The sequence below is a fragment of the Pipistrellus hanaki genome (assembly GCF_964339955.1).
Source record: "Pipistrellus hanaki genome assembly, chromosome: 10".
Classification (NCBI taxonomy): Eukaryota; Metazoa; Chordata; class Mammalia; order Chiroptera; family Vespertilionidae; genus Pipistrellus; species Pipistrellus hanaki.
In genome coordinates this window covers 18670889-18695342 of record NC_140512.1, presented here as the reverse complement: position 1 = coordinate 18695342, position 24454 = coordinate 18670889, and the positions used below count along the sequence as shown (strand labels likewise).

Genomic DNA, 24454 nt, shown 5'->3' with positions numbered 1-24454 from the left:
TAAAAATATAGTTTATAAAGTGAATCAAAAAAACTATACCTTAGTTTGTACTGCAGAATGCCTCTGTGTTCTCATTTCTTGTATTAAATTAAATACATTAAACTCCTCTGGTATTTTCTAAAACAAAGAATATAATACATGAACTCTGGATAACTCTTCAGAAAAACAGTAAAATAGTCTTGTTCATATAGACCTTATACATTATACACATGCTGGCTAACTGAAAACATTCTGAATACCACCTACCTTGTATCAAAAACTGCTTGGCATTGTAAACCTAAAGCTCATCTTGACTCTCAACAGTCAAGCTAGTGAACCAAATACATGAACAACAAAAAATGTCCAGCCAAGCCATGACTGCACTGCAATGGGAATAAAGATATTATGACTAATTCTGATTGGTGTATGGAGTGAAGAGTGAAGGAAATATAATCTGGAGAGTTGAGAAGCTTCATGTGGATAAAGCCTAAGATTGAAAGGAGAGGTATTCAAAAGAGGAGAGAAGATAGGCTATTTAGTTGGGAACATACTATCCTAATATAGTACCGTGTTTCCCCAAAAATAAGACATCCTCCGAAAATAAGGCCTACTTACAGGTTTCCTTCTGAGTGAAATATAAGGCATCCCCCCCGAAAATAAGGCCCCCCTAGGCTAAACATGAGAGATTTGGTCCACTGATTCTGAAAGAAAAGGAGTCACAAGAAATTCACCAGGAAATTCAGGAATTGGATTGTTGTTATGATGTTCCAGAAGATGATGACATGATTGTCATTGAATAAATGAATAAATTCTTAATACGGTAGGATTCACAGTTTGTCTGGTTTGTGTTGACAACTAGCGTACGGTATACAGGTAATAAATTTCCTTTATTTTCATTTAACAATAAATGTGTACCGTATTCTTCTTCATGGAAAAATAAGACATCCCTTGAAAATAAGACCTAGTGCATCTTTGGGAGCAAAAATTAATATAAGACACTGTCTTATTTTCGGGGAAACAGGGTAAAAGCCAAGGGCTGTCATGACCTAAACAAGATGGACAGCCGAACAGCAGGCTATGTGGGGCAACCAGGCCAGCAGGGGTTAGTGAGGGATGACCAAATGACTGAACAGCAGGTTGCATGGGGCGACCAGGCTGGCAGGGGAGACAAAAAGGGATAATCTGGCAGGCGGCCAGTAAGCAGTGAGGAGCCAGCGGCCTGATACCAGGGGAGTCCTGGATTGGAGAGGGTACAGGCTGGGCTGAGGGGACCCTCCCCTCACCTGTGCACGAATTTTGTGCACTGAGCCTCTAGTCCTATATAATAAAAGCCCAGTGACCAAATGGTTGAATGACCAGAATGAACAGTTGACCAGTTGCTGTGACACGCACTGACCACCAGAGAGGAGTTGCTCAATGTAGGAGCTGCCCCCCTGGTGGTCAGTGCACTCCCTTTGTGGAAGTGCTGCTCAGCTGACAGGGATGAGCAGCGCTCCCACAGCGGGCCGATCCCTGCAGGCCATGCCCTCCCACCCGTGCACGGAACCGTGCACTGGGCCTCTAATATAAAAACAGTAAGAGTTTAAACTCATTCCACAGCCCAATGTTTCCTAGGCTAGCTATATAAGGACCGTCTAAGAGAGCTAGGAAAAAATCAGATCTCTTAACTACATCCCTGGAGACTGATTATCCTAGACAATTCTTTTGTGCATATGTAATTAAAACCACTGAAGTATGCAACCCTGGCATGAGCAAACTTTATATTCAAGCAACTTTTGTAGCAAGGAAGATGGCATTCTGAAAAGAAGAGAAACTCGGTAGAGGTACACTGAAGCAATATTTAAAAAAGACAGACAGGTAGAAACAGATTGCAGGCACATTTCTGAGGCAAAACTATTAGAAATTAGGAATGAATAAGAATATTTTGGAGTGAAAAAGATGTTAAGAACAATTCCCATATTTACTACCTAGGAGTCTTTCCATATATAAAAATATTTTTTTAATTTGTAAAAAATTTATGATGAAAGAGATAAAGATTTGTTCTTCCACTTATTTATGCATTCATTGGCTGATTGATGCATGTGTCCAGCCCAAATATCAAATCTGAAACCTTGGCATATCGGGTGTACTCTAACCAACTGAGCCACCTGGCCGGGGCCCATCAAAAGATTTTTACATCAAGTCCTAACCTATGGCCCAAGACTATACTTATGTCAAGTCAAACTGAATCAAATGGGGACTATGTTAAAAAAAAAACACAATTTTTGAAACAATCAGAAGTTTATTTTGCTTGCTACTATTCATCTAAACGCCCCTTCCAATCTGAATTTTAATTTCTGACTTTTATGTTAAAACTAGACCAATGCACAACATTCGTGCACTGAGGAAGGGGTCCCTTTGCCGGCCTGCATCCTCTCGCAGTCCAGGGCTCTTGCAATCTGTGACCACTGCTCCTTACTGCCCCCTTGCAGCAGAGGCGGGAGAGGCTCCTGCCACTGCCCCTGTGCTTGCCAGCGGTAAGTCTGGCTTCTGGCTGAGCAGTGCTCACCATGTGGGAGGGCACTAACCACGAGGAGGCAGCTCCTGCATTGAGTGTCTACCACCTACGGGTCAGTGTGTGTCATAGCTACCAGTTGTTCAGCTGTTCGGTCAATTTGCATATTAGCCTTTTGTTATATAGGATGTGATAGATTCCTACCTAAATTTTATTCACTTAAATTTTTTCAATTGAGTATTAGATTAGTTTTGAAGAATATAAAAATAAAACTTAATCCCAGAGGGTTTTATCAGAAACTCTAAAATTTAAATATTACCTAGCAAAAGTGAAAACTGACAAAATGACAAGGGAAAGAAAAAGAATAGAAGATAAAGCAGGAAAGAAATGAAATATTATTAATCCTATTTTATACAAGATATAGATTGACATATTCAGGGAAACCATAAAGCTATGAGGAATTAAAGGCTTTTCGCTAATGCATAGAAAACCAGCATATTATAGAATCAACAAATAAACCAAATCTATGTACAATAGGAGAATGGTGTTTTTCAAATCCATAAGAGCTGTATTTTATTTATCTCTGTATCCTCTATAGTACTATACACAACTTTTTGATAATGTAGTGGCAATAATAGCAGCAATAGTAATAAAAACAAACAATAAACAGCACTTGCTATGTGCCAAACATACAAAGAACTTTAAAATGGTTAACTTAATTCTTATAAATTATTAAGTTATAATTTTTATTTTTAGATCAAGAAATTGAGACACAATGAGATTAAGCAATTTGACCAAGATTCCACAGCTGGTAGATGACAGAACCAGCATATTAATCTGGACAGTTTGGCCAACAAGGGTTCTATATTTTGAAAAGTCAATGCAGATTTTACATCCCCAACGTAGGTATTAATTTATATAACAAATGGGTGACAAGTTTACCTTGCTGCCAGAGTATTATCTCAAGTAAAATGCATCATTTATTACTTTTTGCTAATCTGTATTTTATACATAGCAAAGCTACTTCTAAAAAACAAAAACAAAACATATGCTGTAATTTACTGCAATTAATCACTATATTTGAAAATCATAAGAGATCAATTGGATATAATGTTATATAAAAATATCCTTACCCCAGCTTTTAATAAATTCCACGTATAATCTATGGCACAAATGGCACCTGTTCTTCCACAGCCTGCACTATGAATATAAAATTTGAAAACACAATTTAATTTTTGTGATAAACTGTAAAATAAAAAGCATGTTAATATATTTAGAAGCAAATTTTTAAAAAGAAATTTGACAAAATTCTACTTATAGTACTTAAAATACTGTAAGTGCACCTTAACATTAGCATTTAGATCTTATTTTTATTAAGTTTAAAGACCTTTCAATAGTGACTCACAGAATACCTAGGAGCCTTTACTGTGGAAGTCTAATTCTACCTCAGAAAACCTTAGTTAACAAAATATCTTGCAGAGATAAATTTATTCCAAAAGTATGAGTAGTTTGTTAAACACATAATCCAGAAAGTTCTGATAAAGTACATTATAAGCAAATTAGTATGATTTTAAAACAGCTCTTAACAATGAATAGAATATTCATTTTAAATTGATACATTTGTCAATTCCACACATTTCTAAAACATTTCTGGAATTTTAGAGTCAAGAATTACAAGGGCTAAATAATACATACTTTAAACTTGATGGTTAAAAGTGTAATAAATACAGAGACACAGAAAACTAGATAAATGAAGCACAACAGAAAGTTCAGAAACAGATCTGAGCATATGTAAGCATTTATTACATAATGGTGAATTCTCCAATCAAAGGGGAAAGAGTAGACCACTCAATAAATGATAAAGGGAAAGTTAGCTAACAATGGAGAGCAAAAAGTGAATTCTTACCTCTGACCTTAATCATAAAAAAAATTATGGATGGAGTAAAAATAAAATGTTAAAAAAAAAAAAACAAAATGCTAAAAAATATAGGCAAAACTTTAAGCTCTTCTGTGTTAGGAAAGGACCTTCTAAGCATATCTCAATAGACATAAATCATAAAGGAAGAGAGTCACAACTCTGAGTACATAATTTAAAATTTATATATGTCAAATCAGGCAGAATAAAAACCATGAAAAATCACGATCAAAAGTTAACATCCTGCCGAAACCGGTTTGACTCAGTGGACAAGAGTGTCAGCCTGGGGACTGAAAGGTCCCGGGTTCGATTCCGGTCAAAAGGGCATGTACCTTGGTTGCGGGCACATCCCCAGTAGGGGTTGTGCAAGAGGCAGCTGATCGATGATTCTCTTTCATCAATGTTTCTCACTCTCTATCTCTCTCTCTTCCACTATGTCAGAAATCAATAAAATATATTTAAAAGAAAAAAAAAAGACATTTGTAATACTGTCAATAAAAAATTAAATTAAAAGAAAAGTTAACATCCTCCAATATATAAATAATTTGTAGTGTATAATTAAGAGATAAATGACTACTACTATAAAATTGGCAATGCACACAAACAAGCAATTCACAAAAGAACATAAATAACAAAATAAAAAAGGAAAAGCTTGCCTATCACAGGTATTAAAGTACTGGGGCAACTCTGGGGAAATAGGCACTCACACAAACTGACAGTGGTAGGATTATTTATAATTAACATCAGCTTTATGGATAACAAATTTAAAGTATGCATTAAAAGAACTAAAAATTTCACATTCCTTTGACTTAGATATCCCACTTTTAGATCTCTTTCCTGCCCTAGCCACTATGGCTCAGTTGGTTGAGCATCAGTGCATTGAAAGGTCACCAGTTGGGTTCCTGGCCACTGGTTGGAGCGCATACTGGAGACAATAATTGATGTTTCTCACTCCCTTCTACCTTCCTCTCTCTCTAAAATCAATGAAAACTTATTTTTGATATTTATCCTTATGAAATAATTACAGATGTGCCCAAAGATTTTGCCACTGGATGTTTAAAATGTTTATAATTTCAACGAATTTGTAAACAAGTCAGAGAATTTGCTCTATCTTTTAATTTTACAATTAAGTAGGTCTTTTTTTCTTTGTAACCAGTCAACTACTTGATTAAAAGGTCAACTAACAACTAAATTAACTACTTCAGGGGGAAAAATTTTTTTTTAAATCTTCACCAATGATACACTTTTATTGATTTTTAGAGAGGAAGTGGGAGGTGGGGAGATATGTGAAAGAGAAAAAAACAGATCGGTAGCCTCTACAAGTATGTGCTCTGACTAGAAATTGAACTGGGAACTTTTTGGTGTATGGGATAATACACTGAGCCACTGGCCAGGGCCATAATAATATTTTTTAATTAATCAACTTGTTAATTGACTGTCACATCTCCATCAACAAGACACCTTTTCTGGCTTAAAAAAAAAAAAAAAGCAGCCATTTTACTAATGTAAGCTTTACAATCAGATCAGTTAGATAAGAAAATAACTTTAGTGTTCCATTTAACTACTGAATTAATTAACCAGTAAATATCCAAGTCACTTACAAAGATAAATTGATAGCATTTTATGAAATAAGTACTACGCAAGTCTTCTAAAATAAACTAATGTAAATTAAAGATTAAGAGAAGAAAAGTTGCATTAGGATTCAGATAGCTTTTATGATTTGTGAATCCATATAATGACCTAAGGAAATTCAAATATTAGGCTCCAAAATACAATATATCACCCATATTATAAGGCCACCTATATTCCAAAGTACTTAAATATTTGGAAAATTCTTTTGTACCTGCAATGGATACAAATAGGCACATCTTCATGTTCTTGGTATTTCCTCATTAAGCTTATCATATCCAGAATAGAATCAAATGATGAAGGAACATCATGGTCTGGCCAGTTCACATAATGAAATTGATATAGCCTCCGAGATTCCTTCAAGAACAAAAATTCAATAATTAGAAAAATACATTTGCAAACCTTAAAACATATAGAAAAGCTGCATCTCACTTTACTGCCATTTCAACGAAGTTATATGGTATTCAGTATTACATTAAAAAAAAAAAAACAGGTTGTGGATTTAATCCCCAGTCGAAGTGTGTATTGGAGGCAACCAATCAATATCTCTCACTCTCTCTCCCCCCACCTACCCCTCTCTCTAAAAACAAAGAAATAAAAACAAATTAGTGATAGTCTACATTTATTGACTATTTACCATCTACCTAGTACTTAATCGCCATATGTCATAAGAAAGATACTGTTAATACTATTCTCATTTTATAGGTAAGAAAATTGAGATATGATTAAATAACCTGTTTAACATTTCATAGCATGTGACCAATGTGGGATCTGAACTCAGGCAGTCTTACCTCCAGAACATGCTCTTTAAACATCACACTGTATATAGTATTTAATTAATCCAGAGCATTAAATGGATGAACAATATATCATAAACACTATGTTAAAATCTACTGCAATTACTTTAGAAGACTAATAGAATATTTAAACCAAAAATCAGAAATGAACCTGTTCAACCCAAACTCATTTGTCTTCTTTCAGATCAGTATGTGTGAGGCAACTACCAACCCCTGACACTTTCAGAGGATCTGTGAGTTTTTTCATAATAGTACTAATGTATTTTCTATCTGCCTTTTCACTCTCATTCTCTCATGTGTGTACAGCAGGGTCTACTTGACTTACGATAATGTGATCACTTTGAAAGCTAATAGAATATATGCTTGTGTATTCATGCCTTTTAGTTTTCTTGTTTAAATTTCCAAAATAGTAAATATTGAAAAATATAACCCATTAAACAAAAGATCTTTGAATCTTTAATAATTTTTTAAGAATGTAAGAGTTCTGCTATGCAAAAACCTTAAAAATGGTTATTCTAAGAGTTTAACTGAAAGAACACCTGCTCTGAATCCAGATTAAAACTGTATTCAATTTCTATTTCTGCCATTTACTGGAGTAACTTTACGTAAGATAGTTAACTTGTTAAAGACTATATCTTCCTTCATCAATGTGCAATGGAGACAACCACTATTTGAAATGCCTGGTACATTATTGAAATTTAATAAAGTACCTATCATTATCACTATAAATTTAAAAGTAGCAACCAAAAGTATAATAAATAACTCAACTAAAGGAACATGATCAATCAAGTCAGCATGGGGAGAGTAAGAGTACTAGTACCATGTTTTCTTATAAACAGCAAAGTAGGAGTTGTAAGTACATTTACAGATGCATTAGATGGGGAAGAATGATGAACTTCACGTCAAGCTAAATTATATAATATGGTTTCAAAATTAAGATAATAAAAATAGAGAAATTGAGGAAGAAGTTGATGAGCATTCTCTAATGGCATCAGATTTTTTCTTCAATCTCTCCGTAAACAAATTATCAGTCCAGATAGCTCTGAAAAACTGAAGTCAAGGGCCCTTGAGTGAAAACAATATGTATCTAAATGACAACTTACCTTTGATGATAGTCTCTTTCTAAAATACTATAAACTGTAAAAGTGGGTAATAATCACCTAAACAATGCTATAATATGCTAATGCAATAGAACACACTTAACAGCAAAGAAACCAACTATTCCAAATACAGTAAACTTAATTTAGGGAGAGCTGTTCTAAGTAAGTTAAAATTTATCTTACTTTATTTATTTTATTATTATTTATATTACATTCCTATCTAATTTTATAAGCATAAAGCTCAAGATACTAAATAAAACTACTCTGATGTTCTTCATTATTGTACATAACTAAAAGTTTCCTTAACTATGTAAGATAGTTTATTATTTATGCCTTCTCTTTAAAAATTAACTCGATAGAGTTCTGGCCGGTGTGGCTCAGTTGGTTGGGCGTCATTCCATGCATTGAAAGATTGATGGTTTGATTCCCAGTCAGGGCACATGGCCAGGTTGCTAGCTAGATACCCAGTATGGGATGTGCAGGAGGCAGATTGATGTTTCACTCTCACATTGATATTACTCTCTCCCTCTTTCCTCTCTCTCTAAAAAGCAATACAATAATATTTTTTTTTAAATTATCCTTAGAAATTATCTCTAAATGAAAAGTACTTACATTCTGGAATTCAAGTAAGAGTGTCCTAATGAAGTAGTCTGGTCTTGCTTGTTCAGCTTCCTAAATAAAGGGAGAAACACTTGTGAGTCAGTAACATTAAAACATATACAGAACACACCAAAACAAACAATAAACTCATATTTAAAGTCTACACTATAAAATTAACAATTACTTGGTGTACCTAGTAATTATAAAAATAATCATTCTAAAAGCCATGAACTTGTTTTATTTATTTGTGTGTGTGTGTGTGTGTGTGTGTGTGTGTGTGTGTATTTTTCCCCCCATTCAACAAAAGTGAAACTTTATTGAGGCCTTAGGGCCATGGGATTGAGGCTGAAGGCCATTGTCTGGGCTGAAGAGGTGGTGAAGGGGCCTTGTTTAACCTTCTTGGGGTACAAGTTGTTGGTGTGGCCGCACTTCTGGCAGTTGACAGTGTGGGGGTGCAGGTAGGTGTAACAAGTCACAATTGTACTGCTGGGCGAGCTGGCGTAGGGACGACTCAATGCTGCCACCACGCAGACAAATCACCACGCGAGGGTAGACTCTTTTCTGGATACTGTAGTCTGAGGGAGTGCAGCCATCCTCCAACTATTTGACCTCAAAAAATCAGACATTGCTGGTCAGGCAGGGTCCCCTCCTTGTTTTGGATTTTACTTTGGTAATCTCAATGGTGTCACTGGGCTCAACCTCAAAAGTGATGGTCTTGCCAGTCAGGGTCTTCACAAAGATCTGCAACTCTGCGTCTGATGGAGTCGCTACTCCACTGCTTCATTGAAGAGAAAGAGGGTGGCGTATATATACTTTTAAATAGAAGTATCTGCTAACTATTTACTTAGCTAAAACTCTATTTCCCAGTAAAAGTAACAAACATCACCAGAACCATGTAATAGAAATAATACACACAAAATGTTACTTCTTAGTACCTACCACCACCTTCAACCATTACATCTTTCCATAAAGCTTTACTTTCCCTACTTAACACTCAACTCTCAGTTAACTGGATGCCAACTGTAGAAGGAAGGATACTCTCAGAAACTGCCAAATTGTTATTCTGATTAAGGAGAATACCACTTTAAAAGTCTTTTACTATCATTTATCAAAGTATTAGAATAAAAACTCTATGTCAGTTTGTCCCTAAGCAAACTATGTTTTACCTCAGTAGTTAAAACCATAGGCAATGACTGTAAAGGGCAACATATTCTGTTTTATTGATTAAAAAAAAAAAAACCCCAATATTATTCTGCTTTAATTTTTAAAATCATATTAATTTACTTTGAACTTTTCAAATAACATTAAGGGAAAAGTATTTTTGTTTTCATCTAAATGAGTATGAATATAAACATTGGCCCAAGACTTAATTTTTTTCTTGCCTGTAAAACTAGTAAATATTTTTGGCTTTGCAGGCCATAAAGTCTCTGTCTCTTAACTTTGCTATTGTGATAGGCAAATATGTACATTAATGGGCCTGGTTGTAATCCAATAAAACTTTGTTTACTAAACAGGTAGTGGTTAGATTGACCCATGGACAGTGTGCCAACATCTGGTCTAAGTGGATTACATACAGCAACTGTGATCCATGACTGAGCTCCTACTAGCCATTCCTCTCACTTCCACCGACACTTTACTCTCCTCATTCCAAACCAAGAGAGCTCCTGATACTGTCCTTCCTTAGTCTCAAACTCTGACTGTCAAATAATCAAGTCACTTACTATGGTTTCACCAACTTGTTTCTAAATTTGATTTTTGTTTACATCAGTGATAATAAATCCTAAGTTGTCTGAAATAATCACAAGACAAATTACCTTCCTTTTAAATATAAATATATAGCTATATCTGTGTGTGTGTGTATGTGTGTGTGTGTATAAATATATATATATATATATATATACATATATATATATATACATATATATTTGATTTCAGAGAGAGAAAGGGAGAGAGAGGAGAGATAGGAACATCAATGATGAGAGAGAATTATTGACTGGCTGCCTCCTGCGCACCCCACACTGGGGACTGAGACCGCAACCCAGGCATCTGCTTTGATTAGGAATTGGACCACCTGGTTCATAGGTTGATACTCAACCACTGACTGACCCACATCAGCCAGGCCAAATTATTTTGCAATTTGAAATCTTATAAGAAAAATTTTGTTTTTACAGCAAGAATTAATCCCAAGGCTTACAAATTATAAGTCAAACCTCATCAAGAACTCTGTAACTATTTTTAGTTCAACTGAAAAATCACCCCAAAATTCATCTGTTTTTCATATTATAAACCATGTTGAAAATTTTAAAGTTGTTTTTGTTGTTGAATGTTAAGCTCTATGTATTTTCACCCGAATTTTAACACTAAGTAGTTACTACATTAAAATTTGCAAGTGTTCAATGCAACCACACTGCACAGTACTGGACTGTCAGGGAATTAATATTGTAAAATACTTCCTGGGCTGGTGAGGGGGGGGAAGTGTTCCCTCATAGAAGTAGAGAATATGGTATGTATTGATTTTTATTAATTTCAAATAATATGAAATGCAGCATGATTTTTTAAAACGCTTATATTTAACACAACAAACAGTTCATTCTAACCAGAACTTTAGAGTATTGACTTCATATTATATCCAGGCAGTTAACGTTAACAGTACAAAAACACATTGTATTTATAAAGGAGACTGTGTAAAGTAAGTTGAGTCCTTTCTGTATCAACCTAGGAAGCACTAAGCTTTGGTATGTATCAAAGGAATTCACAAGTTATAAGTACAACTAAATCATAAAATTATGGGCTTCTTGAACTCACCAATGACAAGTAAAATCATAGAAATTGTTTATCATTGAACCATGAAAAACAAAGTAAAAATCAAGCAATTCTGAGATCAGGAATGTGATAGTTAATTTTATGTGTCAACTTGACTGGACCATTGAGTGATTAATATCAAATGTTTAATATTTGATCAAACATTATTCTTAGTGTTTCTGTGAGGGTGTTTTGGGTGAGATTAATATTTAGATCAGTGAACTTGAGGTACAGCAGATTGCCCTCTATAGTATGGGTGACCCTTATCTAATTAGTCAAGGCCTAAATAGAACAAAAGGAGCAGACTCCTCCCCCCCCCCCCCCCCAATAACAGATAATTTTCCAACAGACCTCTTTCATCTGCTATATCAGTTCTTCCTGGTTCTACAACAGACTGTCTGAACTAGAATTGAACATCAGCTCGCCTAGGTCTCGAGCTTGCTCACCCACCCTGCAGATTTTGGACCTGCCAGCCTCCATATCATGTGAGCCAATTCCAAATAATTAATCTCTTTCCCTTTATAGATACACATCATATTAGTTCTCTTTCTCCAGAAAACCTTGACTAATATTAGTTATTGAATTTTCATGTTTGCTCAATCCTGGATCTTTTGAATTGAGTAAATAAGAAAATACACTTCTTTTAGGTCATGTGAAACCCAAAGCAAATTATTGTTTCTATTTTAAAGCTCGATTATATTTTACTATTTTTTTCTTCATTGTTTTATTTTTAAATTCATTTTCTCAGATTTGTGCTATGTTATTTTTAGGATTTCAATTTAATTCATTTCCAGAGCTCATTAAATCATATATTTTATCTTATCAAATTGTCTGCCACAAAGATCAACCTTTACATCTAGCATGGCAATTCTTAAACCTATCTTTGTACGTAATTCGAACATTCTGGAGAGAGTAACAGATATGAAAGATTAACATGATAAACTACATATCAGCCATCAAGGATTTCAAATTGATCACCCAAAGCACAGTTATTCCATTTACTCATATATAAATACTCACTATCAATTATATTCAAAGAATAACAGAGTATTAACATAGGGTACAAGTGATTTATACATTTATGAAGTCATTCCAAAAGCTTCTAAATTTTAAAGCAATATAAAAGTATTATTAATATTTGTTTAGATAATTAAGTGTAGATTTACCATGAAAACACTGAGTGTGTGATTTATATAAAACTGGGTTTGTACCATATTATAATTTAATTATTCATCAGTCTAGCACGCCAACTTTCTGATTAAAGTAACATACATATATATAAACAAGTACTTACGCAAGAAATTTTAAATGGTGCAAATGTTATAGGGTCTTCGTCATACAAAGGCCAATAGCGCTCACATTTTTTCTGTTGTCAAAACAAAAACAAACGTTAGTAAGTAAACCATGACATAGTTTTTCTTGAACTTTTATAAATATTTTGTGCGCTGGTATTTAGCTCATTATTCCTTCCCAGAAAACAGAAAAATTGCCAGCAGTAGGCAAGAAGCTAAGACAGTGCATACTTATCCAATTGTTCTTTTTTTTTTTAATTAAATATACTTTTATTGATTTCAGAGAGGAAAAGAGAGAGAGAGAGAGAGAGAGAGAGAGAGAGAGAGAGAGAGAGAGAGAATAAAAAGAGATCTAAGTCCTAAACCTTAACAGTAACTTAAGAAAATGTTAGGAGAGTAAAATTTAAATTTCCTAATAGATTATATATAATAATATTATTGAACTACATACTAACAGTACTTAAATAGATAAGTTAACAATTTCCTACTTGGTATAATTTCTAATTTTAGAAAATAATTCATTTTCTGTCCAACATTACTGAATACTTCCACTACTGTTAAAAATTTAAAAATGGGGTTGGGAGGAATGACGAAGACTATTAGTTCAAATAAGCTTTAAAAAAGAATACTTTTTAAAATACAAAGTATTTTTTAAATGTATTTTTATTGATTTCAGAGGGGAAGGGAGAGGGAGAGAGAAATATCAATGATAAGAGGATCAGCTGTCTCCTGCACACTCCCTACTAGGGATCAAGCCCGAAACTGGGCATATGTGCTCTCACCAAGAATCAAACCATGACCTCCTGGTTCATAGGCTAATGCTCAACTTCTGAGCAACATCCGCAGGACTCAATGATTTATCAATTATAACATCTTACATGTGTTCTATCTTGCTTTTGCAACATACCCTTTACTGAAAAAAACATCTGAATAAGAATTTTTACAACAAAATAATTTTAACTTTAATTAATGAACTAATTAGTATATAGAAAACTTCAAATCATTATATAATTTGTTTTGTAAGTTTGACTTGTGTTACACTTATAGAAAAGGACACAAAGTTTTATTTAATATCTATTTTATAAATAAGTTATCACCTCCAACAATGAAGACATATTAGTTGATGCAAAAGACCAAGTGAATTTGAAACTAATTTCACTTATACAGAGTACAAAAACACCATTATTGAAAATTTCAGATTAAAGGATTTTCTTTGAAGACAGCATAAGCAACAAAAAATGTAGTGGTATTTGAAGAAAGAAAACTAAAAATATTCAAGTTGTAAATTTAAATAATCAGAATTATTTTATTTAGCTCATTTTCACTGCTCCATTTTATACCTCTCTACTTTGGTCCATAAATAGTATTCTACTTACACCACCATTACATATTTAAAGATTACTAAGCAACAAAAAAATTATTATTTTAATTATATAATAAAATATACTTAAACACAAAAAAGAAAAATAGCATCTACTTTAGCTACTAGAGCTCAGAACATAATAAAAGACCAGAAATATATATCCATAGAAATAGTTACAAAAAAGATACACCATTACTATTTTAAGTGTTAATAGGTATACATACCCTTCCCATCTCAAATTCTCGACAGGCCATTACAATGATCTAAAAAGAAGTGGGGTGGGATAAGAGGAAGAATTTATCACAACTTTCTCTCTTTAATAAAATATAAATTTCAAGAATTACTTTTTACTCTGAGCAAAAGTACACTTGATCTGCCAAAAATAGTAGTTTTAATATGAAAAGTATGAGTTAAATAGATGATTATAATCATACCTTCCAAATAAGGGCTTTATAGCAACAAATTAAATTTTATGAATCTTGTAGATTTATTTGACTTAGAATTTAGCAAAATTAGCTAAAGGTTAAATGCACTCAACTATCTTTAAATGTAAGAGTATTACATTTGCTTCCCCACTGCAACATTTTATAATGTAACTGGAGGTCATGCACGGGTGGGGTTTGGCCAGCCAGCCCTGATCAGGGCTGGGCCTGTCAGGAAGAGATGGCAGGAGGTTGGCCAGTGGGCCCCACCCCTGATTAGGGTGAGAGACCCGATAGGGAGTGGGCTGACTGTGGGGAGGGGCTGTGGGCAGTGGGCCGGCCACCCCCGCCCATGATTGGTGTGGGGGCTGATTGGGGGCGGGGCCATAATCACTGGCCTTGCCCCTGATTGGAGTGGGGTGGGGGGGCCTGATCAGGGATGGAGCTGGCTGGGGGAGGGACCTCGGGCACATGGGTTGGGGGACTTAACTGGGGTAGGGCAGGGCGGGGGGAGTGGCTGCAGGTTGAATGGCCAGCCCCGCCCCCTATTGGGGTAAGGAGGGCATTCAATGTGAGACTGGCAAGGGTCAGGGGTTGATGGGGGCTGGCACGCTGCCTCACTTTGATTGGGGTGGGAGAGAGCAATTGGGATCGGGGCTGGTGGGGGGGGGGCCGGGGGGGGGACTGTGGGAGGTTGGCCAGCCAGCCCTACCCCAGATCAGGTGGTTTGCTTGCCACTGAGAGTGTCATAGCGACTGGTCGTTCCAGCATTCCAGTTGCTGGCTTTTTATATATATAGATGTTTCAAACATAAAGCGAAATTGAAGTAATTTTATAATAAACACTATATAATTACCATCTACTTTCTACAATTAATATTTCACTATACTTGATTTGTCATATAGCTCCCTCTATCCATCTGTCTATCAATTCATCTTATTTAGGAGCTGTCTTATTAGTTACTGACATAGTAAAAGATTTAAAATTATCACACCCTCTTTTTACCTAAATTAATGCAACATCCTAGAATCAGTTTCTGCCTTTTTAGTACCCATTAGCTATCACTGAGATATTATTATGGCTAAAAAGTGCTTCCAAGTATTAATTCAGTAAAACATCCTAAGTGACTACATGTAATACTTCTCAAAATAGATTGTGAAAGATAAATACTTACTACAACATTGTACTCCCATATCATCCTCCAAAAATCTATTACTGTATTTGCTAAAGGACCTTGGGTTGCCACGTATGCTTTTGGCCCATAAACACCCTAAAATGGTTAAAAGCAAATTTCATTATCATCACCAAAAATATTTCCTTACCTAATTTTTAAGGTTTCAAATTTTATTAGTAATACTGCTGTTTTCACCTAAAATCATTTTAAAATAATTTTTCTTTTATAGTACATATAAGTATGATAAGATATAATCATTTCACTTAAGCTTTTTGAAAAATGCTATTACTTTTGTGTATTTATTAGACAAGGTACACAGAATTAGTATTAAACTGCCTTATGCCAACTTAAAAATTATTATTTAGCTAGGAATTAAAAACAAAAGCCCCAATTTTAAGCCAACAAAGTTAACTATAGCAGAAACATAAAACATCCTTTGATTCCAAAAACAAAACTAAAACTAGCTAACAATTCTTCCTTAGCTAGATTCTTCCATAGCTACTTTTATTTATTTATTCAACTTGAACGTTTATTGCGTGCCTTTCTAATAATGAACCTGAGAATAAAACTAAAATACTAAACCAGCATGTAATGGAATCATACACAACAACTCAGTGTTATTAAAGTGCAATTAAAAACTAGAACTTTTAACAAATGTTAAATGTTTAACTTTTATTAAATGTTTATAAAATAATATAAATATGAAAAAAAATATCTGAAACAGCTAACCACTTTTGTATTAGTTTTTTGTTTAACCTAGTTGTTTTGGTTTTGTAATAAAATTGTTAGGAAAAATAGGTTTTTATTTGAAACTCTGACTGTTCAATCTACACTAATAAAAGATGCAAACTGACTGTACCTTCGAGATGCCCACCAGAAATCAGGAGTATGCAAATTAACCCAACAAAGATGGCGGTTTAATTTGCATACACAGGCACCGAGCAGCCAGGGGTGGGATGCAGGCATCCTGCACTGCCCCAAACGCGCTGGGCCTCTGGGCAGCATGGGAAGGCAGAAAGGCAGTTCCAGGCAGAGCAAAGGCGGTGCCGGCAGCCAGGGGAAGGAAGGCCCATTCTTGCATGAATCTTTGTGCATTGGGCCTCTGATATTGACATAATATTAATTTTACCATGTAACTCTTACTACTTATACTTTTCGTCAACAAAATACTGTATTAAAATTTGTATAAGCACAATATAAAATAACTAAAATTATGCTATCATATAATTAGAAAGATTCAAAAACAGAGCAACTAATGGAATAAAGTAGTCAAATAGCAGTTTGAATTTGTCTCTCTATTGACAGCCATGTATGAACTTAACTGCTTTTGATCAAAGGTTAACTATATGAAGACAATATTGTATTTAATCTTACATTCTGGGTCTCACTTAAAATTGTGGCAACTGCCAAAAGTTTTAAATTTAAGTTTATATTCTAAAATTTTAAATCAGTATTACCCAGTAATTTTAGCCCTGGCAATTTATCCTAGGAAATTTTTCAAAAGAATAATACTATTCATTGCAATATTACCATTAAGAAAAACTGAAACAACCTATATGATTTAACAATAGGGAATGATTATACATCTTTGTATATAAACTCAAAGGGACAACAGAGAAAATAATTTAGTGATGGGTAAAGTGTTTTATAAGTCTTTAAGGTAAAAAGAAGAAAACTATGGCAAAACTCATCTTCATGAAAAAGGACACTAGAAAGCAAAATACATAAAAATGTATCAGGGATGTGATTTTATTTTTATTTCTTTTGCTAGTATAATGTTTAGACAATTTAAAAACAATTTAATAAACTAGTATGAAGGAAGACATTAAATATGGCAGAGTAAGATTTAAAGCTAATATATACCTTAATAAAATTTGCATTGATATAGTCTGAATCTTGAGAAGGAGTCTTTAGAGTCAACTTAACTCGGCTGTGATCAACTACAAGAAAAAATATTTCACAAATTATGTTCTGTTGGCAGACAGGTGCTTTCTCATGAACCATAAGTAAGATTAAATAAATAAGTAAAAATATTTACTTTGAAAAACAATTAAAATTGACTCTGGGTACAAAAGAATAATTTCTAACATCATAATGACAGGAATTCTTTTTCTTTTTTTAAATCCTCACTCAAGGATATTTTCCCATTGATATTTAGAGAGAGAGGAGGGGAAGGAGAGGGAAAGAGTAGGGGAGAAAGGGAGGAGAAAAATATCAATGTGAGAAAGAGACATTCATTGGTTAGCTCCCATGTGCGCCCCAATGAGGACTAGGCATGGAACCTGCAACCTGGTCTGGAATCAAACCCAAGATCCTTGGGGGTGTGGGCTGATGCTATAACCACTTAGGCACACTGGCCAGAAATATTCTTTAAAACAAAAATCTGATGATGTAAAGCTCTGTTTTAAAGATGCAATCGGTATAATCTCAGGAGCTCTTTTAACATACAAATTCCTGGGCATCATCCAGGAATTTACTAGACAAGAGTCTGGGTTTTAAACATCTGTAGCTTTTAACAAGCATATATGTGGTAAACACTAATTACCAATACACAAGCTCATTTGCAAAAACTCTTATTAGAAAAAAAAAGCTTTCATATTTCACAAAAACTATAAAAATTTAGTAAATGTGACAGATGAATGAATTGATTGCACTTGGCCAATACTGTTTATTATTAAACTAGAAGCCTGGTGCACGAAATTCGTGCATTCAGGAAAGAGGGGTCCCTCAGCCTGACCTATGCCCTCTCGCAGTCTGGGAACTCTCAGAGGATGTCCGACTGCTGTGGAGGCAGGAGAGGATCCCACCACCACTGATGCAATCGCCAGCCATGAGACCAGCTTCTGACTGAGCAGTGCTCCTCCTGTGGAAGCACACTGACCACCAGGGGGCAGCTCCTGTGTTGAGTGTCTGTCCCTTGGTCGTCTATGCACATCATAGCGACTGGCTGTTCTGCCATTGGGCCAAAACCAGCTCTTCGACATCCCCTGAGGGGTTCCAGATTGCGAGAGGGCGCAGGCCCGGCCAAGGGACCCCAATGGTGCACAATCGGGGCCAAGGAGAGATCATGGCAGGGCTCCAGGACATGTCCAGCCCATCTTGCTCAGTCCCAATCAGCCAGACCCCAGCAGCAAGCTAACCTACTGGTCAGAGGGTCTGCCCCTTAATGGTCAATGCACATCATAGCAAGCAGTTGAGCAGCCTTAGCATATAAGCAGTTGAGCAGCCTTAGCATATATGCTTTGATTGGTTGAATGGCTGACTGGATGACTGGACACTTAGCCTATTAAGCTTTTAATATATAGGTTAATCTCTACTTGGAATAAAAAAAAACACACAATCTTTACAGTTAAGTCCAAAAATATAAATTTCATAAAATTGTGCAATTTATTTCTAAAATAAAGTACATGATTTTAAAAAAATTAAATACTAAAGAAAGATATAAAATGAAAAGCAATCTTCCCCTGTCCTTGACTTACAGGGCTCTCTCTTTCCCAGCAAAGATACTATATTAAGGTTCTTTTTTTTCTTCCAAAAGTAATTTTTATGCATATACCTAAATAGTTTTAAAACTACACAAATACAATGATACTATACATGTTGTTCTATATCTATTACTTTTTCAGCCTCTATTCAAAGTATCTCAAAGGCAGAAACTTTGTATAATAGTTGAATGACCACTTGAATCCTCAGTAAATGTTTCTGGGGATTGTGAGTCCAAATAGTAACAGTGGATTCCATATGACAGTCAAGATTGATGCTACTGGGCTGCTATATGCAAGATGGGAATTTTAAAATATTTCCTTGATGGAAAATTTTATGCATATACAAAAATATAATAATATAATGGATCCCCATATATCCATTACCAAGCTTTAATAACTATTAACATTTTGCCAGTCTTATTTCATCCACCTCTAATCAGACAACAGCTGGGGGCTGGAGAAAGCAAGTTAAAACACAAGATCTCTGAGTCCCATACTACAAGTTGAATTTAGTAACTCAAGATGGGGCACAAAAATGGCTTTTAATAAATTAACTAGAGGCCCGGTGCACATTTTTGCACTGGAGGGGCATTCCTTAGTCCAGCCTGTGCCCTCTCGCAGTCTGGGGACCCCTCAGGGGATGTCCACTGAGGGGTCCTTAGTGATGTGGAGGCAGGAGCTGCGTTTGCCAGACTGTAGGAGTGCACTAAGCAGCAGGGGCAGCTCCAGCATTGAGCATCTGCCACCTGGTGGTCAGTGTGACATTAGAGACCAGTTGTTCTGCAATTTGGTTGATTTGCATATTAGGGTTTTATTGTTTAGGATAGGATATTATGTTGCTTATTATATAACACATCATCATGTATATTCTATATATATATATATATAAAATTTATTTCAGAGAGGAAGGGAGAGAAAGAGATAGAAGCATCAATGATGAGAGGGAATCATTGATTGTATGACTTCTGCATGTTGGACCAAGCCTGCAACCCAGGCATGTGCCCCCGACGGGAATCAAACCTGGGACCCTTCGGTCCACAGGCAATGCTCCATCCACTGAGCCAAACAGGCTAGGGCCATCATGTACATTTTAACGTTCTTCACTGGTACTCCTATTAAGCATAAAAATGAGTAGTAGAATGTAAAGAATAACAAAGCAATGAAAATAATTATTTGTTCCCATGGTTTTGCTGGCTGCCTCTACAATCTCCTAAGAATTCAACTCCAAATAGATAAAAATCTATGTTGGCTAGCCAAGAAGCTCTTTTTTTTTTTTTCTTTTTGGACAAATACGACAACCTGTGGCAACAAAAAGAAAGTAGATAAGATTGTTACAAAGAAAAGAGAAACCTCCAGAGACTAAATCCCGGTCTAAGAAATAAAAGGATCTCCATAATTAACATTAGATAGGCAGAACACCCTGATCCATCACTCCTAAAGGCTAGCCAGCTCAGTTTTAGCCCTCTAAAACACAAAGCATAGGTCATTCTTGACACAAGGAGTACCTAGAAATTTTTAAATTTTGGTACTGGCTTCAATGTTCTAGTATAAAATAAATCAGACATTCAAGATAGCTCCAGGAAAAAACTAACTGGTTTTTGAATAGTGATGACACTACCTTTAATTTATCAAAAACAAGGTGTCTGCTCTTGCCACTTTAAGTCAACATTATACCAGCGGTTCTAGCCACTGTAATAGGGCAAGAGAGAGGTTCATATTAAAAAGTAGCAAAATGAAAAATGAAAGAAAAAAAAAAGTAGCAAAATGGTCATCATTTGCAGATGACATGATTCTGTACATGAAAAATTATATAGGATCCACAGAAAACTACTAAAGTAATAAATGAGTTTAGGAAGGCCACTAGATTTTTAAAAAATCAATATACAAATATAAATTGTATTTCTACACAGTTGATCTTTAGACAATGTAGGGGTTAGATACTCAGTACCACCACACTTTATGGAGTTGAAAATTCATTTACAACTTTTTATTCCCCAAAATTTAAGTCATCCCTCGCCATCTGTGAGAGATTGATTCCCAGACCCGCCCCCCCACCTGTGAATACCAAAATCTGCAGATGCTCAAGTTCCCTATATAAAATGGCACAGATCAATGCATAGTCAACCCTCTGCATCCATGGATTCCCAACTTCAAATCTTAAATAATAGTCAGTCATTGAAAAAATTCATGTATAAGTAGGCCCATGTAATTCAAACCCATGCTGTTCAAGGGTACTAGTAAAAAAGAACATGAAAACAAAATTTAAATAATTTCATTTACAATAGCTTAAAGAAGTTTTTTAAAAGAAATACAAGACTTGTACCCTGAAAATCATAAAACATTGCTCAGAGAAATGAAAATATCTATATAAATGAGAGACGGTTCCTGTTTATAAACCCCAACAGTCAGTATGCCTTCAAATGAAATTTTTCTCAAATTGATCAATAAATTCCTAGTGGGATTTTTGCAAAAAATTGACAAACTGGCCGAAACCAGTTTGACTTAGTGGATAGAGCGTTGGTCTGCGGAATGAAAGGTCCCGGGGTTCGATTCCAGTCAAGGGCATGTACCTTGGTTGAGGGCACATCCCCAGTAGGGGGTGTGCAAGAGGCAGCTGATTGATGTTTTTCTCTCATCGATGTTTCTAGCTTTCTATCCCTCTCTCTTCCTCTCTGTAAAAACTCAATAAAATATATTTAAAAAAATTGGCAAGCTGATCCTAAAATTTATATTAAGATGCAAAGGACCCAAAAAGAAAAACAAAATAATTTTTAAAAATAAGAACAGATTTGGAGGAATTACACTTCTTGCTTAAATTTTATTATACAACTGTATAGTAATCAAGATAGTGTGATACTGATTTAAGAATAAAAATAGATTAATGGAATAGAATTAAATGTATGGGTCAAATGATTTCTAACAAAGCTACCAAGGCAATTCAATGGAGATAAAACAGTATTTTCAACACATGGTGCTAGAACAATCCCACATGCACAATTATTTTAGACCCTAACCTCATACCATGTTAGAAAAAAATATTTTTACAAATCATACATCTGAAAAAAACAAACCCACTTGTAACTAAGATATGTAAAGAATTTTTATAACTTGCCTAAACCGGTTTGGCTCAGTGGATAGAGCGTTGGCCTGCGGACTGAAAGGTCCCAGGTTCCATTCCGGTCAAGGGCATGTACCTTGGTTGCAGGCACATCCCCAGTAGGGGGTGTGCAAGAGGCAGCTGACTGATGTTTTTCTCTCATCAATGTTTCTGACTCTCTATCCCTCTCTCTTCCTCTCTGTAAAAAAATCAATAAAATATATATTTTTTAAAAGAATTTTTATAACAATATATAAAAAATCAAATTTTAAAAAAGTACAAATGGTTTCAAGACACTTTTCAGCAAAGAAGATAATTTGTACGAAATGTTTGTAACAGCATTGTTCATAATGCCCTTCAACTGGTAAGTGGTTAAACAAAATGTGATATAAATGGAATATTAATTGAATAATAAAAAGAAATGAACTGCTGATGTATGTTACAACACAGATGAATCAAAAAACATGCTATGTGAAAAAGCCAGGCACAGACTACATATTGTGTAATTACATTTATATGAAATTTTCAGAAAAGGAAAATCTACAAAAAGCAGAGCAGTGGTTGCCTATGGCTGAAGATTGCAAATTGGCATGTGATCTTATTGGAGTGATAAAAATGTTCTAAAATTATATTGCTTTGATGGTTGCACAACTCGATAAATTTAGTAAAAATCACTGAATTGTACACTTACAATGGGTAAACTTTATGGCATGTAATGTTATCAATAAAGCTGTTTTAGCCGAAACCGGTTTGGCTCAGTGAATAGAGCGTCGGCCTGCGGACTGAAAGGTCCCGGGTTCTATTCCGGTCAGGGGCATGTACCTTGGTTGCGGGCACATCCCCAGTAGGGGGTGTGCAAGAGGCAGCTGATCGATGATTCTCTCTCATCGATGTTTCTAACTCTCTATCTCTCTCCCTTCCTCTCTGTAAAAAATCAATAAAATATATTTTAAAAAAAATAAAAATAAAAAAAAAATAAAGCTGTTTTAAAAAATACTGTGTCGGCAAGCACTGGTCATGCTAAACATGCAAAAGAAATTGACAACTTAACGTTATTTTTTTAACAGTAAATAAATATATATCTATAAGTACAATTACTTTTAATATAATTTTCTAAATTAAAGCAACTACAAACTTAGTGGAAACTGACTTATCAAATCTTATTATGACTTAAAGGAAAATACACTGCCACTCTAACTATAGCACCCAGCTCAGGTTCTAGGGCAAGGATTATCAACCTCAGCAGTATGGGCATTTTGGCCTTGGATAATCTTTATTGTGGGGAGGCTTTGGCCTCTGTATTGTAGACATCCGACACCCACTAGATGCCAGTAGCTTCCTGCCTACTGCACAACCAGTTTTCACAACCAAAATGTCTTTGACATTGCTAAATGTCACTCCAGGGGCAAAATCATCCTAGTTGAGCACCAATGTTCTGAATATAAACTGCCTGGCCTTAAATTCTCATCCACTTTATTAGCTGTGTGACAAGCTATTTAATCTCCCTGTCTCAGTTTCTCATCTGCAAAGTGGCATATTACAGTTATCTACTTTATAGTTTTGTTGTGGTGATTATGGCAAATAATCCATTCACTACAGAAATGGCAAAAAAATAAAAAATTAGGACTTTCATTTTTCAAAGGGCCAATTTAACAACACACCACTGACCCCTCTTCTCTCTCTAAAATTGTAAAGCTTCCCCATTCTGCTCTCAGCTTTCTCTATGTTCCTCATTCTTACTATAATATATTATTCTCAACACAGCACTAGTCACCATTTGACAGAAAACCTATACTACTTGTATTCATTATTCAACATTATGACTAGAATATAAAGTTTTATAAGGGCAAGAGGTTTTGCCACTTGGTTTTCTACAGTATCCCCAGAGCACAGTATAGGATCAAAATATTTTGTAAAACCAATGAATGAAACATAACATATAAAAACAGAAACCTTGAAGCTGTTTTAAGATTCATTTTCCCAATTATAGAAAAAGGTGGAGAAACTATCTTTTTAAGAGTATGTAATTAATTCCAGAGCACAGTTAGGAGTATTTTAAGATTATCTTGTGCCCTGGCCGGTTTAGCTCAGTGGATAGAGCGTTGGCCTGCGGACTGATGGGTCACAGGTTTGATTCTGGTCAAGGGCACACGGCAGGTTGCCAGCTCGATTCCTAGTAAGGGGCGTGCAGGAGGCAGCAGATCAATGATTCTCTCTCATTGTTGACAGTTCTCTCTCTCTCTCTCTCTCTCTCTCTCTCTCTCTCTCTCTCTCTCTCTCTCTCTCACCTTCTCCCTTCCTCGCC

General features: G+C 35.2%; 1 protein-coding gene across 1 annotated transcript in view; it reads right to left on the bottom strand.

Annotated features, from left to right (window-relative positions):
* The window catches only part of PTPN12 (protein tyrosine phosphatase non-receptor type 12), an 80644-nt gene that overhangs the window by 20865 nt on the left and 35325 nt on the right, over window positions 1-24454 (bottom strand). Inside the window, exons 3-10 of the mRNA XM_084897822.1 lie at window positions 17431-17507; window positions 15568-15663; window positions 14196-14234; window positions 12611-12682; window positions 8527-8586; window positions 6232-6374; window positions 3607-3673; window positions 40-117 (exon numbers count right to left, since the gene is read on the bottom strand). Of these exons, the coding sequence (XP_084753948.1) occupies window positions 40-117; window positions 3607-3673; window positions 6232-6374; window positions 8527-8586; window positions 12611-12682; window positions 14196-14234; window positions 15568-15663; window positions 17431-17507 (632 nt within the window). The remainder of the gene's footprint in view (window positions 1-39; window positions 118-3606; window positions 3674-6231; window positions 6375-8526; window positions 8587-12610; window positions 12683-14195; window positions 14235-15567; window positions 15664-17430; window positions 17508-24454) is intronic.